This window comes from Salminus brasiliensis, chromosome 2 (genome assembly GCF_030463535.1).
Source record: "Salminus brasiliensis chromosome 2, fSalBra1.hap2, whole genome shotgun sequence".
Lineage (NCBI taxonomy): Eukaryota > Metazoa > Chordata > Actinopteri > Characiformes > Bryconidae > Salminus > Salminus brasiliensis.
This window is the reverse complement of record NC_132879.1, coordinates 55,282,282-55,303,028: the sequence shown is the minus strand read 5'-3', so window position 1 is coordinate 55,303,028 and position 20,747 is coordinate 55,282,282. Positions and strand designations below refer to the sequence as shown.

The window sequence follows — 20,747 nt, the reverse complement described above, 5'->3', positions numbered from 1 at the left end:
TTACAGCTCTAGGACTCCAGTGTGTGAGTTTTGGGGGGACACTACTGTAGTTTACCGCCCTAGGACTCCAGTGTGTGAGTTTTGGGGGGACACTACTGTAGTTTACCGCCCTAGGACTCCAGTATGTGGGTTTTAGGGGGACACTGCTGTAGTTTACAGCCCTAGGACTCCAGTGTGTGGGTTTTAGGGGAACACTGCTGTAGTTTACAGCTCTAGGACTCCAGTGTGTGGGTTTTAGGGGGACACTGTTGTAGTTTACAGCCCTAGGACTCCAGTATGTGGGTTTTAGGGGGACACTGCTGTAGTTTACAGCTCTAGGACTCCAGTGTGTGGGTTTTAGGGGAACACTGCTGTAGTTTACCGCCCTAGGACTCCAGTGTGTGGGTTTTAGGGGAACACTGCTGTAGTTTACCGCCCTAGGACTCCAGTATGTGTGTTTTGGGGGATACTGCTGTAGTTTACCGCCCTATGACTCCAGTGTGTGGGTTTTGAGGGAACACTGCTGTAGTTTACAGCTCTAGGACTCCAGTGTATGGGTTTTCAGGGGGACACTGCAGTAGTTTACCGCCCTAGGACTCCAGTGTGTTGGTTTTCAGGGGGACACTGCTGTAGTTTACAGCCCTAGGACTCCAGTATGTGTGTTTTGGGGGAACACTGCTGTAGTTTACAGCCCTAGGACTCCAGTATGTGTGTTTTGGGGGAACACTGCTGTAGTTTACAGCCCTAGGACTCCAGTATGTGGGTTTTGGGGAACACTGCTGTAGTTTACAGCCCTAGGACTCCAGTATGTGTGTTTTGGGGAAACACCGCTGTAGTTTACCGCCCTAGGACTCCAGTGTGTGGATTTAGGGGGACACTGCTGTAGTTTACAGCTCTAGGACTCCAGTATGTGTGTTTTGGGGAAACACCGCTGTAGTTTACCGCCCTAGGACTCCAGTGTGTGGATTTAGGGGGACACTGCTGTAGTTTACAGCTCTAGGACTCCAGTGTGTGGGTTTTAGGGGGATACTGCTGTAGTTTACAGCCCTAGGACTCCAGTGTGTGAGTTTTGGGGGGACACTGCTGTAGTTTACAGCTCTAGGACTCCAGTGTGTGAGTTTTGGGGGGACACTGCTGTAGTTTACAGCTCTAGGACTCCAGTATGTGGGTTTAGGGGGACACTGCTGTAGTTTACAGCTCTAGGACTCCAGTATGTGAGTTTTGGAGGGACACTGCTGTAGTTTACAGCCCTAGGACTCCAGTATGTGTGTTTTGGAGGGACACTGCTGTAGTTTACAGCCCTAGGACTCCAGTATGTGTGTTTTGGGGGATACTGCTGTAGTTTACCGCCCTAGGACTCCAGTGTGTTGGTTTTCAGGGGGACACTGCTGTAGTTTACAGCTCTAGGACTCCAGTATGTGAGTTTTGGAGGGACACTGCTGTAGTTTACAGCCCTAGGACTCCAGTGTGTTGGTTTTCAGGGGGACACTGCTGTAGTTTACAGCTCTAGGGCTCCAGTATGTGAGTTTTGGAGGGACACTGCTGTAGTTTACAGCCCTAGGACTCCAGTATGTGTGTTTTGGAGGGACACTGCTGTAGTTTACAGCCCTAGGACTCCAGTATGTGTGTTTTGGGGGATACTGCTGTAGTTTACCGCCCTAGGACTCCAGTATGTGGGTTTAGGGGGACACTGCTGTAGTTTACAGCTCTAGGACTCCAGTATGTGAGTTTTGGAGGGACACTGCTGTAGTTTACAGCCCTAGGACTCCAGTATGTGTGTTTGGGGGGACACTGCTGTAGTTTACAGCCCTAGGACTCCAGTATGTGTGTTTGGGGGGACACTGCTGTAGTTTACAGCTCTAGGACTCCAGTATGTGTGTTTTGGGGGGACACTGCTGTAGTTTACAGCTCTAGGACTCCAGTGTGTGAGTTTTGGGGGAACACTGCTGTAGTTTACAGCTCTAGGTCTCCAGTATGTGTGTTTTGGGGGAACACTGCTGTAGTTTACAGCCCTAGGACTCCAGTGTCTGGGTTTTAGGGGAACACTGCTGTAGTTTACAGCCCTAGGACTCCAGTGTGTGTGTTTTGGGGGAACACTGCTGTAGTTTACAGCCCTAGGACTCCAGTGTGTGTGTTTTGGGGGAACACTGCTGTAGTTTACAGCCCTAGGACTCCAGTGTCTGGGTTTTAGGGGAACACTGCTGTAGTTTACAGCCCTAGGACTCCAGTGTCTGGGTTTTAGGGGAACACTGCTGTAGTTTACAGCCCTAGGACTCCAGTGTGTGGGTTTTGGGGGAACACTGCTGTAGTTTACAGCCCTAGGACTCCAGTGTCTGGGTTTTAGGGGAACACTGCTGTAGTTTACAGCCCTAGGACTCCAGTGTGTGTGTTTTGGGGGAACACTGCTGTAGTTTACAGCTCTAGGACTCCAGTGTGTGGGTTTTCAGGGGGACACTGCTGTAGTTTACAGCCCTAGGACTCCAGTGTGTGGGTTTTAGGGGGATACTGCTGTAGTTTACAGCCCTAGGACTCCAGTATGTGGGTTTTAGGGGAACACTGCTGTAGTTTACAGCTCTAGGACTCCAGTGTGTGTGTTTGGGGGGAACACTGCTGTAGTTTACAGCCCTAGGACTCCAGTGTCTGGGTTTTAGGGGAACACTGCTGTAGTTTACAGCCCTAGGACTCCAGTGTGTGTGTTTTGGGGGAACACTGCTGTAGTTTACAGCTCTAGGACTCCAGTGTGTGGGTTTTAGGGGAACACTGCTGTAGTTTACAGCCCTAGGACTCCAGTATGTGTGTTTTCAGGGGGACACTGCTGTAGTTTACAGCCCTAGGACTCCAGTGTGTGGGTTTTAGGGGGACACTGCTGTAGTTTACCGCCCTAGGACTCCAGTATGTGGGTTTTGGGGGAACACTGCTGTAGTTTACAGCTCTAGGACTCCAGTGTGTGGGTTTTGAGGGAACACTGCTGTAGTTTAGTGCCCTAGGACTCCAGTATGTGGGTTTTAGGGGGACATTGCTGTAGTTTACAGCCCTAGGATTCCAGTGTGTGGGTTTTAGGGGAACACTGCTGTAGTTTACAGCTCTAGGACTCCAGTATGTGAGTTTTCAGGGGGATACTGCTGTAGTTTACCGCCCTAGGACTCCAGTATGTGGGTTTTAGGGGGACACTGCTGTAGTTTACCGCCCTAGGACTCCAGTGTGTGAGTTTTCAGGGGGATACTGCTGTAGTTTAGTGCCCTAGGACTCCAGTATGTGTGTTTGGGGGGACACCGCTGTAGTTTATGAGGGATATGAGGTCAGAGAGCCGCGCCTCCTGAGGAGGAGAAGCACAGCTGCCTCTCGACTGGTCATGGAGCGGCTCTGAGAAACTGAGGGAAAACCAGCAAGATATCTGTCAAGGCTTCGTATTTCCGCACGAATCCTCGTCTGAAAGAGGACCTGCTGAAATTAAGGTGAGGCAGCCGCCTAAATTAATACATTAAAATGTGTTTTTTCAACTTTTTTACTTGCTTGTAAAACTTCTGTTGAACTCAGCCCGCATTCTGCTGGCTAGCCTAGCTTAGCACCAGTGCTAGGTAGCTAGCATAGGTAGCGAGCTAGCTATTTACGTTATTCGCTAGCTAGCTAGTGCTAACGCTAATCTTAAAAACATGAGTTGGCTGATATTTTAGTCGTATTTTAATGTTATTTAGGTTGTAAATAATACGAAAAACAGCGTAAACATGCTGTACGAGACATGTTGAACGGAACTGCTCATGACAGTTAAACGTTAAACGTCCTAGACGAGCTATATTTAGAAAGGAAACCTTCATTAAAGCGAGTTTAAAGCTTAAAGTTCAATTTCTAACCATATCCTGCTTAAAACTAGTCTTTAAAATGTGCAAATCTTTAGTTTCTTGAACTTTGAGCAGGGCTGACTTGTCCTCGTAGCAGATTAGCCACCGTACCTGCTCTTTTTACCTATCAGAAATATCAATAACGTCGTTTAAATGTTTAATATTTAAGCTTTCTTGGTGTGTTTGACCTTTATTTATGGCTGTCATTGAGTTTTGGGCTATATTGAGGTTGAGCTGGCTGGAGCAGGGCGGGGCAGGGGCTCCATCTGCTCGTCAAAGCAGCCTGAGCCCCAGATAAGCCATAACATTAGTACCAGGTGAAGAGTAAACCCCTGCTGATCTTCAGCTACAGTGGGCTTTCTTCATCAGTCAAGGGGTGGATCTAGCTACATATTTCAGGCAGCAAGTGAGAAACCAGGTCTTGAAGGTGATGTTGGTGTTAAAAGCAGCAGGAGAAATGGGCCAGTCTAAGAATCTGGGATGTTCTAGACGCCTGGATCATCAGAACGTCTCCAGAACGTCTCCAGATCATCTCCAGAACATCTCCAAAATCTGGCGGCAGGTCTAGTGGGGTCTTTCTGGTCCGCAGTGGTCAGTACCTCCAAGAAAGGGCAAGCGGTGAGAGGTACGAGTAGAGGTTTTCTGGATTGATGGATGTTGGAGCTCCATCCAGTACGTTGGGGGTGAGGTGGAGTGGTGGTCATCCAACATCAGCAACCAAATCCTCACCACAATACTCCAAAATCCAAAAGTTAGTAAAAAGCTGCCTTCCTCTTTGGACAGTCGAGACAGTTACTCCTAAAAAGCAGGATTTCAAGAAACAACGAACGAGCAGGTGTCCCAATACTTTTGTCATATACTTCATATTTGAGGGGTTCAAGTGGAGCTCCTTCACTCGTGAGAACATGTTGTTGGGTGTGGTGGCAATGGGCCCATGTCTGAGGTCTCTTTCTATGGAGATTATTACACAAGCTATGTGTCCGCAGTGGCCTCACCTTTAACGTAGGAGACTCCACTGATTTACGAGGGGTGTCTGGATACTTTTGGACGTGTCGTAGTGTATCTCTGAGTTGCTGACGTGTGTTTACTTGTCAAACATACAGTTGAAATGTTGATTTAGGCTAGTCCTACAGTTCGAGATAAGGGTTGTTGCCCCTTTAAACAGCTTTAACTGGGGCTTCAATGGTGCAGAAAAGTCGACTGTATGAAGGCCTACAGCAGCTGGAGTTGGTGAAACTCCACAGTAACCATAAATACAAGGAAAGAGGCTTGAAAGCAATTGTGATCCAGACCATATCCGTATTTTCCTGCCAGAATAAAGTATAAAGTGTTGGCAGCAATGCAGAATACCCTTGACTGATGTTTTCGTCCTCTTCCAGGGGTCACTGTGATGAGTATTTTGCCGCTTGTGGGTAAAATTGTGTGTGTGTGTGTGTGTGTGTTTAAGGGTAGCATTAGGAGAAGTGAAAGCACCCCTGTGCCCCAGTGGTTCCTGCTTTTGTTGACTGTGAAATCGGCAGCCTCAGGTGCTTCTGGGAGCCAAAGGAAGTCAGCTGGAAAAGCCCACATCGGTGGTGTGTAACTTTTTCCTCGATTCACTGACCGACGGGGTCAGTGTTAGGGCCTCACAGGCGTGGGGAGATCCCATTAAAGCTGGGACAGTCTCTGGAAACTCAAAACCTTGACGCCCACCCCAAAGATATTGCTGAGATGATGGTGAGACACTCGAAGTATGACCATACCATGTATCCATTATGTCCAAAAACATCCAGCACTTTTAATAAGGGTCTTTAGGATATTTCTGAACAGCAGCTGTGTTGTGTAATCTGCATAGAAAAGCATTGCCAATGTAATCGGACACACTGGAGCAGCCGTACTGGAGCGCAGGGTCATCGTGCCATTGCTAAGCTTTAGTTAGAGGGCTGGCTCTGAAGCCCTGGACGTTGGCTTGTGGAGCAGAGAGTGGTGGCGCACCCCATACGGTACCTTTGGGATGAGTTGGAGTTGTGTTTATGATCCTGAGCATCTGTAATACTGCGTTTTAAAAATCTATAGAAATAAATATTGCATTTATATGTACTGCACATCACTACAGCTAATTGAAAACAACCAGATGGGCTCCTAGTTATATGCTCTAAGCCAGATTTGAACTCGCTGTCCTGACAGTAGGCAACACCTGTAGCTTCATCACTTGAGAGCATCTTCTAAATGTCTTTATTGTGGAACTTGCAAGTCAGTGTTATTGAAATACTAGGGGTGTGTCAGCTGCAGGCAAGAACGCGGTGGACCATGCTCTTATTCATATTCCTCAAAGACTACCGGTCATGACGTACAAGACTCTTAAAAAGGGTTTCCTGCTTTTGTTGGAGTAACTGTCTCTTCTCTGTCCAGACAGTTTGATTGCATTCAGCGACAATGATCACCACCTCCTCACCTCATCATCCTCATCTCATCCCAAAAGTACTGGACGGAGCACCATCATCATTCCAGAGCACGCAGTTCTTCCACTGCTCCACAGCTCAGTGCTGCCGGGGGCTTTATACCCATGGCATTAGGCAGCAGCATGGAGCCAATAGGTTCATGCTGAGCTGCTCCAGAGAGTCCTATTCTATTGGCAGTGCTTCTCTACAGGGGCTAGACAAGCTGTATATATGTATATATGTATGTATGTGTGTGTGTGTGTATGTGTGCATTTACACATCTGTAAAATAGCTGAAGGCATTCTTTACAAGGGGGGTGTCCACAAACATTTGGACATTTGTTATCATGACGTTCTAGCGTTGCTGAATCGCCCACTCTTGCATAACACCATAAACTGTGAGCCATTCGCGGTGGAACTTCCAAAAATGGCCCAGCAGTGGACCCTGAAGATTATCACGTTATCGGACTGTTTTGTTTTTTTGTTTTTTTTTCGTAGCTGCAGTCGACAGCCCGTGTCCTCGCACACCCGACAGACTCTGCAGTCTGTTAACTTTTGGTTGTGCTCCATTGCAGCTGCTGCAGCTGAGGTGTTGATTGACCCGAGGGTTTTATTTGTAGGACGGAGTATGCAGAGCCGGTGTAGAGAAAGGTCCGACAGATAGCATTCCCACGAAAGTCGTCCAAGCCGGGCTGTCCGCACAGCTGCGGCGGGGTCATCCTACCCAGAAACCCACATGGAATTGCATAAGGAATTGACAAGGTTGCAAGGGGTCGGTGAACTTTGGTTGTCGTGGCAACGCGTCTCCACATGAGTGAGGGCAGGATATTTCCCAATAAGGTCAAAAGTTAGAGGTTGTCCCCTGGGAGGTTCCCTGCTGAGTTTTGCTGTTCTGCTAAATGTTGCGCAAGAGGTTTCCAGACAGAGTGCTGTTGGGAGGGAAAGTCTTCACCTACTGGTTTTCCGTCCATCCTCACGATGGTTAAATTGCAGATTTGAGGTAAGAATGATGTTCTGAGATCAGCAGTTAACCTTCTTGAACAGAAAAAAAGTATGAAATCAGCTCAGATCTGTCGTACCATTGAAACTTCAGTCTCGTAGCCCTTCTCCTTTTCATGCTTTTACAGTAGTTATGTGCTATTAATTCACTGGGCACATGTTCAATATTCCCTATTGACAGGTATTAAGTATGTGGGGGAGTGAAGTAGGGAGGTGAGTGTTGATGGTTTAATGGACGGGATGCTGCATTTGCAAGTTTATCAAGGGTTTCGGTGCAACAGTAAGGTTCGCAAAGAACGTCTGCAGTTGACAGTTGAATGATGTGGCCACCTCCTTTGGGAATTTGCATCATCATCATCATCATCATTGTCTGACGTGTTTTTCACCCTGCAGTGCGACTCCTAGTGCTACTGTATTTACTTTTCCCTTGAAGGCACTCCCTGCAATGCAAAATATGCCCAAAAGCTGCTCGAGTTAGCATAAAGCTTTGGAGTTCATATTATCATAGCTCATATTTTCATATTTGTAATGAGAGATGTAATTTATTTTGTTTACTTTCTCTGTATTTAGCATAATTGTATTGGCTTTGCTATTTGTACTTCCTCAATGAAGCTGAATCTAATCTAATATTAAAAAGCCACACAAAGGAAAACCTAATTTTTCTAACTTTTTTTTAAAGTAAATATTTGATATACTTGTGCTGTACTTGTTGTAAATAAGGACACCAAGTGTCTGAGGTCGAATGCCCTACCACTATGGCCCAGGAGGTCGTGAGTTTGAATCCCGAGCCATGCCACTTCGCCATCAGCAGCCAGAGTCTAAGAGAGCACAGTTGGCCGTGCTTTCTCCGGGTGGGTAGATGGCGCTCTCTCTCCCCTCAGCACGCTTAAGCCAACGATGTTAGCCAGCACAGTCATCTCTTAGCTGGTGTGGTGACGCTGGGCCCCTGGCAATGTCTCGAAAAGAGGTGGTGGCTTGCTTTGCATGTATTGGAGGAGGCATGTGTAAAGTTTTTATAGTGCTCAACATGGTGACTGTTTACGTGTCCCACCCTTTGATGAAAAGAGCCAATCAATTTGTGGGTTATGCTGTGAATAGAGGAGTGGGTTGGGAGCCAGTTGGGTCTCAATATCGGACTGACAGCAGCAGAAGATGCTAGATCCCAAATTTAATAAAAAAAAAAAAATTGCTGTTGAGCTCCCCCTACAGTTGGGAGGGTAGTTCACTTTTACTCCACTGCAATAAATACAGATCATGCTTGGAGCAGCCCCTCATAGACAGCTGTACACGTGCATTTGTGGACAAGCTGTGATATCCAGAAGCAGCATCTGACGGTAAAGAAGCATGTGGACTGACGGACTCAAGCGTCAACATGATGTGGTAGCTGCTGTTTTATGGTACAGTTGCTACGTAGTTTAGATTTAAGGGATGATCATGGGAAAAAAACGGAGGAAATATAACACTGGAGTAGAATATGATCTGTCTGGGTTTTGCTGATCTAGGAGCTTTCAGGGTGTGTGTTCTGTGTAGTGTACAATTATGGGGATTGTAGTACTTGATGCTCCACCTAAGGCATGTGAGTAAGCATGGGCAGATAATGAGAGTCCTGTATTACGATGTTTTTCAGTGCGTTTACATTTTGTGTTGTAGGTCAGAAAGCAAAACTCGGTGAGAATCCCTCTGCACCATCTCCCAGTTCCTCTGTCTTCATCGTTCACCATCTGATCTGAATCTCCTACTCATCCTCATATTGCTCAGCTTAGAGATGTTTGCTTTAGAGATGTTTCCACTTTCTCAGATTCTAGTGTTGGTCAGCAGTTACACTCGCAGGCATGAAGTGATAGCAGAATCTGGATTCCCTGTGGTGTTAACATCATTGTTATTAAAGCAACATTATATAGCAATTGTACCTTAATAAATAAATAAATAAATATAAGCTTTGTAATGAGGAGAGCAGCACCTCTCATTGCCTTTCCGGGCAGGAATGCTGCTATTGCACTGGGCAACTAGTGGCACTGCACAAGCCCTTTTACCAGAACTGTGTAACACTGCATAACTCAAGTCATATATGACTGGTATCTCTACCGCCTCAGTCCACATGCTTCTTTACCTTTCAGTGATGCTCCTATATCTCTTAACTGGTCCAGAAATGTCCTTTAAGAGGGGCCCAAAGCGCAAAGTACACTTCCCATCTGTAGGGGGAGCCCAGGAGCATGAAAAGCCAATTTTCTCTTATAATAGTTTGTACTGTTTGGCTCAGTAATTCACAAAAATGTATTTTTTGGCTTGTCCTAACATTTGCACATGTGCATGTTGCCATTTCAAGGGGTGATGGGGCTGTATCTAGTATCCTCCTCTAGTATTACTCTGCCGCCTCCGTCCACATGCTTCTTTACCTTGCTTTCAGATGCTGCTTTTGTTTCTAAGCTTGTCAACAAATGCATGTGTACAGCTGGTCATGAGGGGATGCTCAAATCGTGAATTGAGGCCTTCTCTCGCATTCCCAAGCACACCGTTTTCTGATGAGGTGTGTGGAAATACAGGCAAGGTGCGTTAGCTTGAGTGAAAAGGTCCAGGGCAAGGTTTCATATTCAAGCCTTATCTGCAGAGGCTCTAATACGTAAACCAGATCTCAAGAATGTGGAATGTCTCTTCGACCGCTGATAAACGCAATCGCGTCGTCGGGCCGGAGGTTTAACATGCACAGCACTCGTATTAATCCTGCAACTCCACGGCTCCAGTGCTTATCAGAGGGCCTTTGCCCTCAGGCCTTTTAAGCAGCAGGCACACAGTGATTGGACGTCCTGTACAGGAATGCACATATGTGTGTTTTTGTTTCGTAACAGCTTGAGCACCTCTGGCTCAGTCAGCGGTGGGTTTTCCTGAGGCACTTGCCCCAAACGATCTGGCCCGAGTCTCTAAATGCTGAGTATCTGTCGATACCGTTAATGGGTTCAGTAAAATCCCTTTTTTAGTCTCAGTTTCTATAATCAGACGTCCTTTTTAAATGACTTTTATAGTGTTTAATATCTTATAATCCAGTCTGTCTCTCCTCTCTGACCAATCAGCTTCTAGCTCCTTTACAACACTGCTGTCTGATCACTTCCTGTGATTACGATATGATAAAATATTGCCATATCGCCCAGCCCTAGGCAGAAGCTAACCTTAGGTAAAATAGCATCAGATAGCAGTGCTGAGTTGATAAAGTATTGCTACAGAAAAAATACATAGACATAAACATACATACATACATATTTATATTTAGCTCCACTCTCTCATAAATGTACATATTAGAGAATGTCTACAGATCCCTCCTGTCTTTGTATATTCTGTACTTTGTGTATATTTTGTGTGCATTTTGTATTTATTTCATATAATTAATATAACTTTATTTTAATGTTTAGTATGAATATAGTTTTGGCCTCCTGTAGAGCATCAACCTGAGCCTCACCACAAGCATTTCAATGCATAAATGTTCTGACATTAGCTTCATGATATGACAATTTCACCTGCCGCACCCCATAATATACCCGTGAATGTTTCATGTACAGTTCAGACCGTGGTCAGCTGGACATTGTCAGTTGTCTTATTACGATACTGAGCCGATGTTGTTTTTTTTAGCTTGGTCTGAAAGGGTCTGAGAGGTGCTCGTCTGAGTCTTGCAGATGTGCGAGAATAACTCAGCTCTCTGTTCGGTTTCTCGTAAATAAAGGTTGTTTATATTCCCACTTTGTAATTCGTGCCGTGACGCTCTGAGTGCCGTCGCTTTCTGTCATGTGACTTTCGTTTGGTTTGGCTTGTTCTGAAGGTACAGCTCTGTTTTGTTTTTTCCGCTCTTATGTAATACTCTAATTGTTGTGGGGACGTTGCATTGGTTTGTATATCGATGCTTAAAAGCACAGGTAAAACTGACTGACTGACTGAAGAGCTCTGGTTCGGAGGACAGGACAAGAACTGAAGGGTTTTTGTTGACTGTGGCTTTATTTCAGAATCAGTCAGCGATTTTCTGGCCTTCTTATATTCGGATGGGCAGATGGTACATATATGATAAATAAAGTGGCTCCAAAGATGAAGACCGTAGTGTCTGATTAGAAGCAAGGAAATGCCTTGTAATACATAGTTGTCTATATAAAGACTAGAAAGTAATGCATTGAATAGATGTAGAATAGAATAGAATAATAATATATAATAATTTTAATATAATAATAATAATAATGTGCTGCATGAAGCTTAACGATGCCCAACTTTAATTTTTATTATTTTTTTCATGGTTTATTAAGAAACCAAACATTTAAACAACCAGTAAAAGCCAGTCATTAGTTATTGTTATTATTGTTATTATTATTATTATTGAATAGATGATGATGATATTATTATTATTATTATTATTATTATTAACAACTGTAATAATAATGTGCTGTGTGAAGCTTAACAATGTAGTAATTATCCTCAAACAGACATTTAATGGAACTTTTCTGTTTCCACGTGATGTTTTCTTGGTTCTGAAACCAAAAGTTGAGTTTCAGAAGCTTGTTTAAAGGAAACACACTGAAGTTTAGTATCTTTTTACAGTGAGACGTGAACCTGAATGGGGAAATTACTGTATAAACACTTTCTGTTTCTAAATTGCTGTTTATTCAAAGCTGTGAAATGTGAATTGAAACACCAGTAAAAAGCTGTTTGATGAAGCTGAGCCAGATTACGCTTCCCTTCCTGCACGTGTTTCTGCATTGTGGCTATTTTTATTTTTTCCCAACTTTCATAACTCCTAAATTCTGCTCTTTCAAGCTTATTAGATCTTATTTGGGATAAAATATCAAAAGTAATAACCATCTATCGAGTATTTAAGTTGGTCTCCATGCTCAGTATCCACAGATAAAAGTGATATTGGTGCATCCCTAATATTTTTGAGTCTTTGATTACATAGCACCTTTCATAAATTAAATATGTAGCTTTACAATACAAGATATCAGCGCAGCCATCGGCAGCCTGAGTCTGAGAGAGCACAATTGGCCTTGCTCGCTCAGGAGTGGGTTGATGGGACTTCGTCAGCACAGGCGTCTGTTGGCTGTTGTATCGAAGCCGGGGAGCATCGCTTTCCTATGAGTGCCTGAACTGTCTAGCGATGCTGCATCAGCGGTGGCTAGTGCTAGGTTTACTATTGTTCATTGGCACATCTTAAGTAATCTGTGGGGCTGTATTATTATAATATACACAAATATCGGCTCAGATTGGATCAGCATTGGCCGATCGTCAGCTTTAGGCGACTCCGATTGGATTGGAGGGTGGAAAACCTTGATCGGGACATCCCTACTTGGGATGTTTCCAGTTACGCAGACTGAAATCTGGTTGCTGTGTGGGAGGAATACGTAAATAAACACTGATACTTTACCAAATATTGAGACGTGAGTGTTTGGTCATATCGTCCAGCCCTACGTCTATTCCTATGTCTGTTCTAGATTGTAGAGTAGATCTCTCTTCTTACGTTTCTGCTGCGTCTGCTAAGTGTGTGACGTAGGGCTTGTTGCTAAGGGTGCAGAGAAATCTGTGTGTGTGTATCTGTCTTAACACTGAGTGGAAGCTACCCAGGGAGCTAAGAGAAGCTGCTGACTCAAGATACTACTGCTGAGACAGTCAAAGCTGACTGGACACACACACACACACACACACTCAAACACCCATTGTCATCAATCTTTCCCCCTGCCAGAAGACCTGGCTCGTGCACTGAGGTTTGTCCTGTAAGGGAAACTCCTGACTGTGATAAATATACACTCCCCGAACACTTTATTAAGAACACTGTCCTAATCCTGAGAAGGGCCACCTTCTGCTCTGTTTTTCAGGAGCACTTTCATGGTGAGAATATCCCTGTTCTGTTCAAATGGAGATTCATCAGACCAGGCTACGTTTCTATGTGCTTCAGCTGTCCAGTTGTGGGGAGCCTGTGCCCACTGCAGCCTCAGCTTTCTGTTCTTGGCTGATAGAAGTGGTACCCGACATGGTCTTCTGATGTTGTAGCCCATCTATGTTCTGCTACCTGCAGCTCACTTGATGTTCTTTCTTAATCGCACCTTCCAGAGTGATCCCGAGAAACTGTTAATGCTTAGCTCTGCTGATACACGATTGGCCGGTCAGTCCGTAGCAATGACTGTAGAAAACATGGGCACTGTGGATCCATTTCCGTCCTTTCTATAGAAACAAAGCCAGAACTGTCCTCCATGTTGTCAAATTTGTGACCAGACCAGAGGTTGGGCCAGACTCAGTGGGCCAGCCTCAGTGTCTCAGACCGTCTTCACTGAGCTTCCAGAGCAGAAGCTGAGTGAATTCCCCCTGGATTCCCCCTGGATTCCCAGTTTGTCCGGTAAGTGGAACAGTGCTCCAACAGTAAAAGTGCCGCTCCTCCATGTACTGAACAGAAAGGACACCATGCAGGTCCTGCTGCAGACCACCAAACTCTTCCAGCCAAGGCTGTCTGTCTGTCTGTCAATCACTGCATTCCTAAGTGTAGCCCCGCCTTCTTACGATAGAGTAGATTAAGAGTTAATTCTTGGGGGAAATAAAAATGGGCCGATTGTAGATGGAGCTACACATCTGCAGCCAGCAGAGGCGCTCGGCACTTTTGAGAGATTTGAAGATTAATTCCTCTTAATTCCCATTTTTTTTTAAATTCCCAGAATATTGCAGCCCTAGTTCCAAACCAAATATGATGATGATGATGATGATGATGATGAATGTCTTCAAATGCATGGTAGTCAATGTTTATCGTCCCATAAATTACACGTAATCTGGCAAAGCTCACCCTTAAGATCCTGTTAGTCTCCCGTTTTCAAACCAGTTAGGGGAAAGAGCACGAGCATGTGGGCGTCAGGAACAGGGAAGCACATGAGAGAGACTGGTTTATATGACCGAGAGCATCTCAAAGAAGAAGAAGAAAGAGGAAATGGTGATTGAATGGAAGTGGATGAGAGCGAACGAGGGATGAGGGTGACAGAGGCGTCTGTGTCAGCAGTGTTTTCCGTTGCAGTGCCCGTCCAAGAGCAGCGGAAGAGCCGCCCAGTGGGTGTGCTTAGGGTTACAAAACCTCAGTGTGAGAGTATGTGTGTGTGTGTGTGTTAAAGTGTAACCATGGCTTAGTGCAGCTGGTTTCCACTGAATACCTGCAAGGCTTTCATATAGCCCTGCACACACACACACACACACACACACACTCTTAAGTACCCTCTTACACAGAGCACATATTTCTGCAGTGTCGTAATGTTGAATCGGTGATAACAGTTGCAGGATGTTATTTCATGAACGTAATGACATTCTTTGCCCTTTATGATTCCAGCAGACGTCTCCTTCCCTTTACCCAGAAGATAACAGTGCTCCAGAGTCCGGATCTGTACGTGTGCTGCTTTCCATGCGCTTTCAGGACAAACAAAAAAAGGAGGGGAGGGAGAAGCGCTTGTTTTGGTTACTGACATTTAAGGTTAGGATGGAATATACACTGATCAGCCAACATAGTATTGAGCACTCCACAGGACCTCTGAAGGTGTCCTCCTGTGGTGTCAGAGACTTACGTTAGCAGCAGATCCTTTAATAAGTCCTCCAAGAGCATCAGTAAGTCTTAGGGGTCCCATGAACCTGTAGATGTTTTGGAGAGGTTCTGACCCAGACATCTAGATTCAAACATCCCAGTTTGGTTCTCCGATTCTTACAGTTGCCCATTTGTCCTGCAACTGATTTATTACCGACATCACCTTCAAGAACTGACTGTTCTTGAAGGATCCACACCTTGACCGATGAAGATCCCACTGTAGATGAGCTCAGAACTCTTGAGGCACCCGGACTTCGCATGGTGCGCCTTTCCTATTTTTAATCTAAAATCTGTACAGAATATAATAAAGCACTAATATTTGGAAAACTGTTGAAAATAATGTATGATTTTTAATTCTTTATGCTTTTGGAGATCAGTTTACCTTCTACACTTCAATTATTTACAGTAAAGGTTGAAGTAGAAATGATAACCCAAGATTTAGTTTTTTTTGCTTGCCACTGAGATGATGAACCTGACCCTGTATTAAAACACACATCCATGGTTGTTTCCAGATGAGAACATCCTTCTTCTGCTTCTTCTGTGTGAAGCTGACTGATCATGTTTACATTATATGAGCCTGTAGACTGGAAATCAGGGGTGTTTTGTCAATTGTCAATAATAATAATAATAGTAATCACTGTCTCGGCTGTCACGGCTATATCACGACTCTCATTTTGCCAGCTTGTGCCGTCACTGCCTCGGTTACTAGCTAGCATAAATAAAAAAGCCTATGCTAGCATTAATTTAGTGCCTTAGCTTCAGTGGTCCAGTATGTACTGTTGGTTGGTTGTACTGTGATAAGAGGCTGTACGGTACCTAAATAAATAAATAAAAAGTTAGCCGTTCAAGCTTTTGGAAAGACGCTGTGGCATTATGGGAAATGTAGTGCCTGTAGTGAATGTGCGTGGCTGCTCAGCTATCCAGGATAAAGTGGACTTTTTAGCACAGTGATTTTAGTGGGGCACAGCAGCACACCCCACCCCTAATGACGCCCCAGCTGGAAATTGAGTGTGTATGATGACTGTATGTGTGCATGGTTGACTGTGTAAACATCTGTCTCCACAGACAGGCCACTCCCCCTACCTTCAGGACATGTTACCAGGACCTGAGTGTTTGGTTGTGGGTGGGTGTGTGTGTGTGTGTGTGTGAGCGAACACTAAATTTGGCCTGTGAGTCATGTTGTGGTGATTGTTACTAAGCCAGCCAACACACTGAGCCAAGTGTGTGACAGGCTTGCAAAAGTCAGATTGTGGAAAAAAAAAAATCCTTCCTCCTTCCCCTCCTTTTTTAACATTTTTTTTAATAACCCCCCTCGCCTCTCCGCACCTCACCTACCTGGCTTTGTGTAGCACTGCTTGAGTGGTAAAATCATGGAAAGTATGAGCTTCCCCGCTGTTCCTCTGATAAGCGGTTTGTAGTCTAAGAGTGTGTGCAGAGTGCCAGACGTTCTTATATAGGAGTGTGTGTGTGTGTGTGTGTGTGTGTGTGTGTGTGTGTGTGTGTGTGTGTGTGTGTGTGTGAGAGAGGGCGTACGAGTGGAGGAACTGTTGGAGTAAATGAGCTTTGAAAAGCAGGGTGGGGGTCGTTGTTGCTGTAAGAATGGCAGGGATTTTCATCATTTCCCTTGGAAAGATCGTTCTACGGAAAGTAGTGGAGTGAGTGAGGGAGCGAGTGAGCCTGCCTAGGTGTTAATGCTGTTGTCTTTGCACTGGCCTGTCAGATTTGATGACTAGCGGTGTTGTGTTCTCTGTTCTGTGCCAATTTTGCCACCTCTGTGGTAGTACATGGTGGAGCTGGGCGGTATTTCCAGTGGTGGTGGTGTCGGAGAAGGGTACACATCAGTCACAGTTGGGTTTAGGATTGTGCAATATTGGAAAAACTGACGTTGTAATCGGGCTGGGCGATATATTAAAAATACTATATCACGATATTTCACGATACACAATATTTATCACGATACATGTAATCAGACTAAAACCATCAGAAGCATCAGATTCTTATAAACTACTATTCAGATCCTATCCTGTACTGAATACAGTGATTTATACTCTAACATCTGCTGCTCTTCATCTAATTAACGCTTCAGTCTAATTACACTGTTAGTAATGTTAGAAACCTGCAGCTGATCAGGGTTTATTACACTAACGGTCTCCTCCATACGCTCAGAAAAGACTATTGTTATCACGATATCAAAATTTATCACGATACGATAAAATATCATCATATTGCTCAGCTCTGCATTGTAATATACTTTTTCTGAAGTATCTTAAAAACTAAAATTTTGCCAGATTTCATCAGAAATTCATCAGTGATCCAGCTTGTTCTGGTATTAGTAAAGAACTGTGTGTCTAATACTGGAGTGAAATGAGTAATACTTTTTCTGGTAGATTGGTCATAAAAAAACGGGAACTGTGCAAATTGTCCTTGCATCCAGCAGCAGAAAGCAGCACGTGTATGATTTTAATGTGCTTTCTGCATGTGTCACATAATGAGAGTGATGCTGAAAGTACATATTTTGCAGCCCCAGTTCAGTTAACGCCACACTTTGGGCTTGTATAAAATATGTAAGACTGGATTTCTCTTATTATTATTATTATTTATGTAAATCAGGGAATTTCAAGGGTTGCTATTGTATTCTCATACAGACTTTTTTGTTTTATTAAACTAAAAATGATGATAATGTCAAAACAATCACGATTATTAATTAATGTTTTAATATGTTGTTCTTTATGTAGATGTGGCCCACACAGCTCTAATCTTCACTAGGCCGGTCACGATAGATTTTTATTTATTTATTTTTTTATCATAAATTGTCCCAGAAATAATTGCGATAAACTAGAGCTGATATTTTATCATATGGTGATAACAATCAAGCAGACAGTGGAAGATATTATTAGTGCTTATTAACACTGATCAGCTGCAGGTTTCTAACATTACTAACAGTGTAATTAGACTGAAGGGTTAATTAGATGAAGAGCAGCAGATGTTATAGAGTATAAATCACTGTATTCAGTACAGGAGAGGATCTGAATAGTAGTTTATAAGAATCTGTCACTACTAATATATATATATATATATATTTAGTCTGTAATTACATGGATTGTGATAAATATTGTGTATCAAGAACTTGAATTACATGATATAGTATTTTACAATATTACCCAGTCCTATATGGTATTAACAATAAAATTGTCATTTTAAGACTGCTTTAATGTTGCTGATATAATGATGATATAATAGCATAATAATTTCCGTTTTCAGTTACATCTTTTTAAAGAGAACTTTTATTTAATAAGATAAATAATACTTTTTTGTTCAAAATCCAACATCAGTCGGCACACCAGCTCGTTAATATAAGTATAAGGCAGGTGGTATTAATGTTATGGCATGTTGGTGAAGCTAATTGACAGATTGATTTGATGAATAAATAATTGATTTGATGAATAAATAAACTTTTAATTTGTTTGACCAAGCTGAGTTGTACACAATGCAGTAACTTCCTAATCCCACCCACTAGGTAGGACTCTCCCTATTACGTGATGCTGCCCACGCTGGGATGGTGAAAGCTAGCATGTGCTTCCTCTGAGCTGTTGATGATGCATTGTCATCGGACAGCTGAACACGCTTGGAGGAGAACCCTATCTGCCAGTGCTGTTACATTAGCCAACAGACATCCACTCTGGCTAGCATCACCCTGCATGATTGTGGGGGGAGGAGGAGGGCTGTCCTACTCACCCAGAGATTAGCTAGGCTAATTATTAGCTCTCCGGGACTCCTGGCCTCTGAGATCATTGAGTGCCGTTGTATCACCCAGGGCTTCTGTTTGGCAGCTTTAGAGAGATGTTGCCCAATAGCTGAAAACAACCAACAAATTGTAGACCTGACGGTCCAGAGCTGACTAGAGCCACGAATTCAGCGGAGGGCAGACCAGGGTCATCTGCAACCAACAGTGTGTCTTCTCAAATGTTCAAATGTTCGATTTCCGTTTCAGCTCCAAGAGGACACTGGGTAACTAGGAAAGCAGCCATGTCCGGCACCTACAACGACTCTTTGATCGATGTCTCCAGTGACAGCTTTTGGGAGGTAGGGTGTGTGTATGTGTGTGTGTGTGTGTATACGGTCTGCGTTCACTCATCACTACGTTTGCAGTTAGACTGATCTCCATACTGCCATCTCTTCCTCTGTCCCAGATCGGGAACTATAAGAGGACGGTGAAGCGAGTGGACGATGGGAACAGGCTGTGCAATGACCTGATGAACTGCATCCACGAGCGAGCCCGTATCGAAAAGGCGTACGCACAGCAGCTTACTGAATGGGCCAAGCGCTGGAGACAGCTGATCGAGAAAGGTGAGTCTCCGGCCTTTCTCTCTCCGTCTCGCTGCATGTTGTCTTACCTGTCTTTCTCTCGCTGTCTCACCGCATTTTATGTTGCCTGTCTTTTTTTTTTCTTGCTGCCACACGTTCTTGTGATGTCTTTTTTTGCTATTCCTTTCGCTGTTGTCCTGTCTTTGTTTCGGTTACTGTCTCTCTCTCGCTGTCTCTCTCTCTCGCTGTCTTGACACATTTTCTTGTGCTGTCTTTGTCGCTATTCCTCTTCCTGTCTTTGTTTCGGTTACTGTCTCTCTCTCGCTGTCTCTCTCTCTCGCTGTCTTGACACATTTTCTTTCTGACTTGTCTTTTTCTCAATGTCTTTGTTGCTATTTTCTTGCCACATTTTCTTGCGCTGTCTTCTTGTCTTTGTTTCCATTGCTGTCTCTCTCACTGTCTCGACACATTTTCTTGTGCTGTCTTTGTTGCTATTCCTCTTGATGTCTTCCCTGTCTTTGTTTCGGTTACTGTCTTTCTTTGCTGTCTCTCTCGCTGTGTCCCTCTCGCTGTCTCTCTTGCTGTCTTGCCACATTTTCTTGTGCTGTCTTTGTCGATATTCCTCTCTCTGTCTTCTTGTCTTTGTTTCTGTTGCTGTCTCTCTCACTGTCTCTCCCACTGTCTTGCAACATTTTCTCTCTGATTTGTCTTTCTCTCGCTGTCTCTCACTGTCTTGCCAGATTTTCTTGCGCTCTGTGTCGCTGTTTTTTTTGCTGTCTTCCTGTCACTGTTTTTGTTACTGTCTTTTTTTTTTTTTTTTTGCTGTCTCTCTCGCTGTCTCTCATTTTCTTGCGCTATTTTCTCTCTGACTTGTCCTTCTCGCCACATTTTCTTAGTTGCTGTTTTTCTTGCTATCAACCTCTCAGTAGTTTTGTTACCGTCTCTCCTGCTGTGTCTCTCGCTGTCTTGCTACATTTTCTCTCGCTGTCTTCCTGTCGCCGTCTTTCTCACTGTCTCTCTAACTGTCTTGCAGCATTTTCTCTCTGACTTGTCTTTCTCTCAGTGCCACTTTTTCTTGCGCTGTGTCTTTGTCTGTTTATCTCACTGTCTTCCTCTCACTGTTTTTGTTACTGTCTTTCTTTGCTGTCTCTCCTGCTGTCTCTCTCTCTCTTTCTGTCTTGCCACATTTTCTTGCGCTCTGCTTTTCTCTTGCTGTCTTTCTGTCGCTCTTTCTTTGCTGTCTCTCCTGCTTTCTGTGTTTTCTTTTTTGCCTGCTGTTTCTCTTTCGCTGTCTCAACACTTTTTCAGTTTTGCCACGGTCTTTCCTTCACTCTCGCGCTGTTCCTCTCGCTCTTTTACTCGTTCTCTTGCCGTTTCGTTTCTGTCTCTTACTGTTGGTCTTTCTCTCTCGCTCTGTCTAAGAGTTTCCAAATTTCCAAATATTATAAGTAACCGTTATGCATCAGTCAACAGGCATGCTGAATAACAGTAATTGATAAAATCATAATGACACTCATCCCTACTGATTGGGTGGAGTAGATACTTGGGCAGGCAGCCATTCGTGTGATGGCCATTGTCTTAGTTGTTTGTGTTTTTCTGGACACTGTCCTCAAGACTGCTTAGTCATATG

General features: G+C 44.1%; 1 protein-coding gene across 2 annotated transcripts in view; it reads left to right on the top strand.

Annotated features, from left to right (window-relative positions):
* Nucleotides 1-3,309: 3,309 nt before the first annotated feature.
* pacsin2 (protein kinase C and casein kinase substrate in neurons 2) overlaps nt 3,310-20,747 on the top strand; it is a 32,301-nt gene continuing 14,863 nt past the window's right edge. For both annotated transcript variants that reach the window (XM_072673223.1, XM_072673222.1), the window contains exons 1-3: nt 3,310-3,434; nt 18,804-18,895; nt 19,003-19,159. In XM_072673223.1, coding sequence (XP_072529324.1) covers nt 18,839-18,895; nt 19,003-19,159 — 214 coding nt within the window. In that variant the 5' untranslated portion in view covers nt 3,310-3,434; nt 18,804-18,838. The remainder of the gene's footprint in view (nt 3,435-18,803; nt 18,896-19,002; nt 19,160-20,747) is intronic.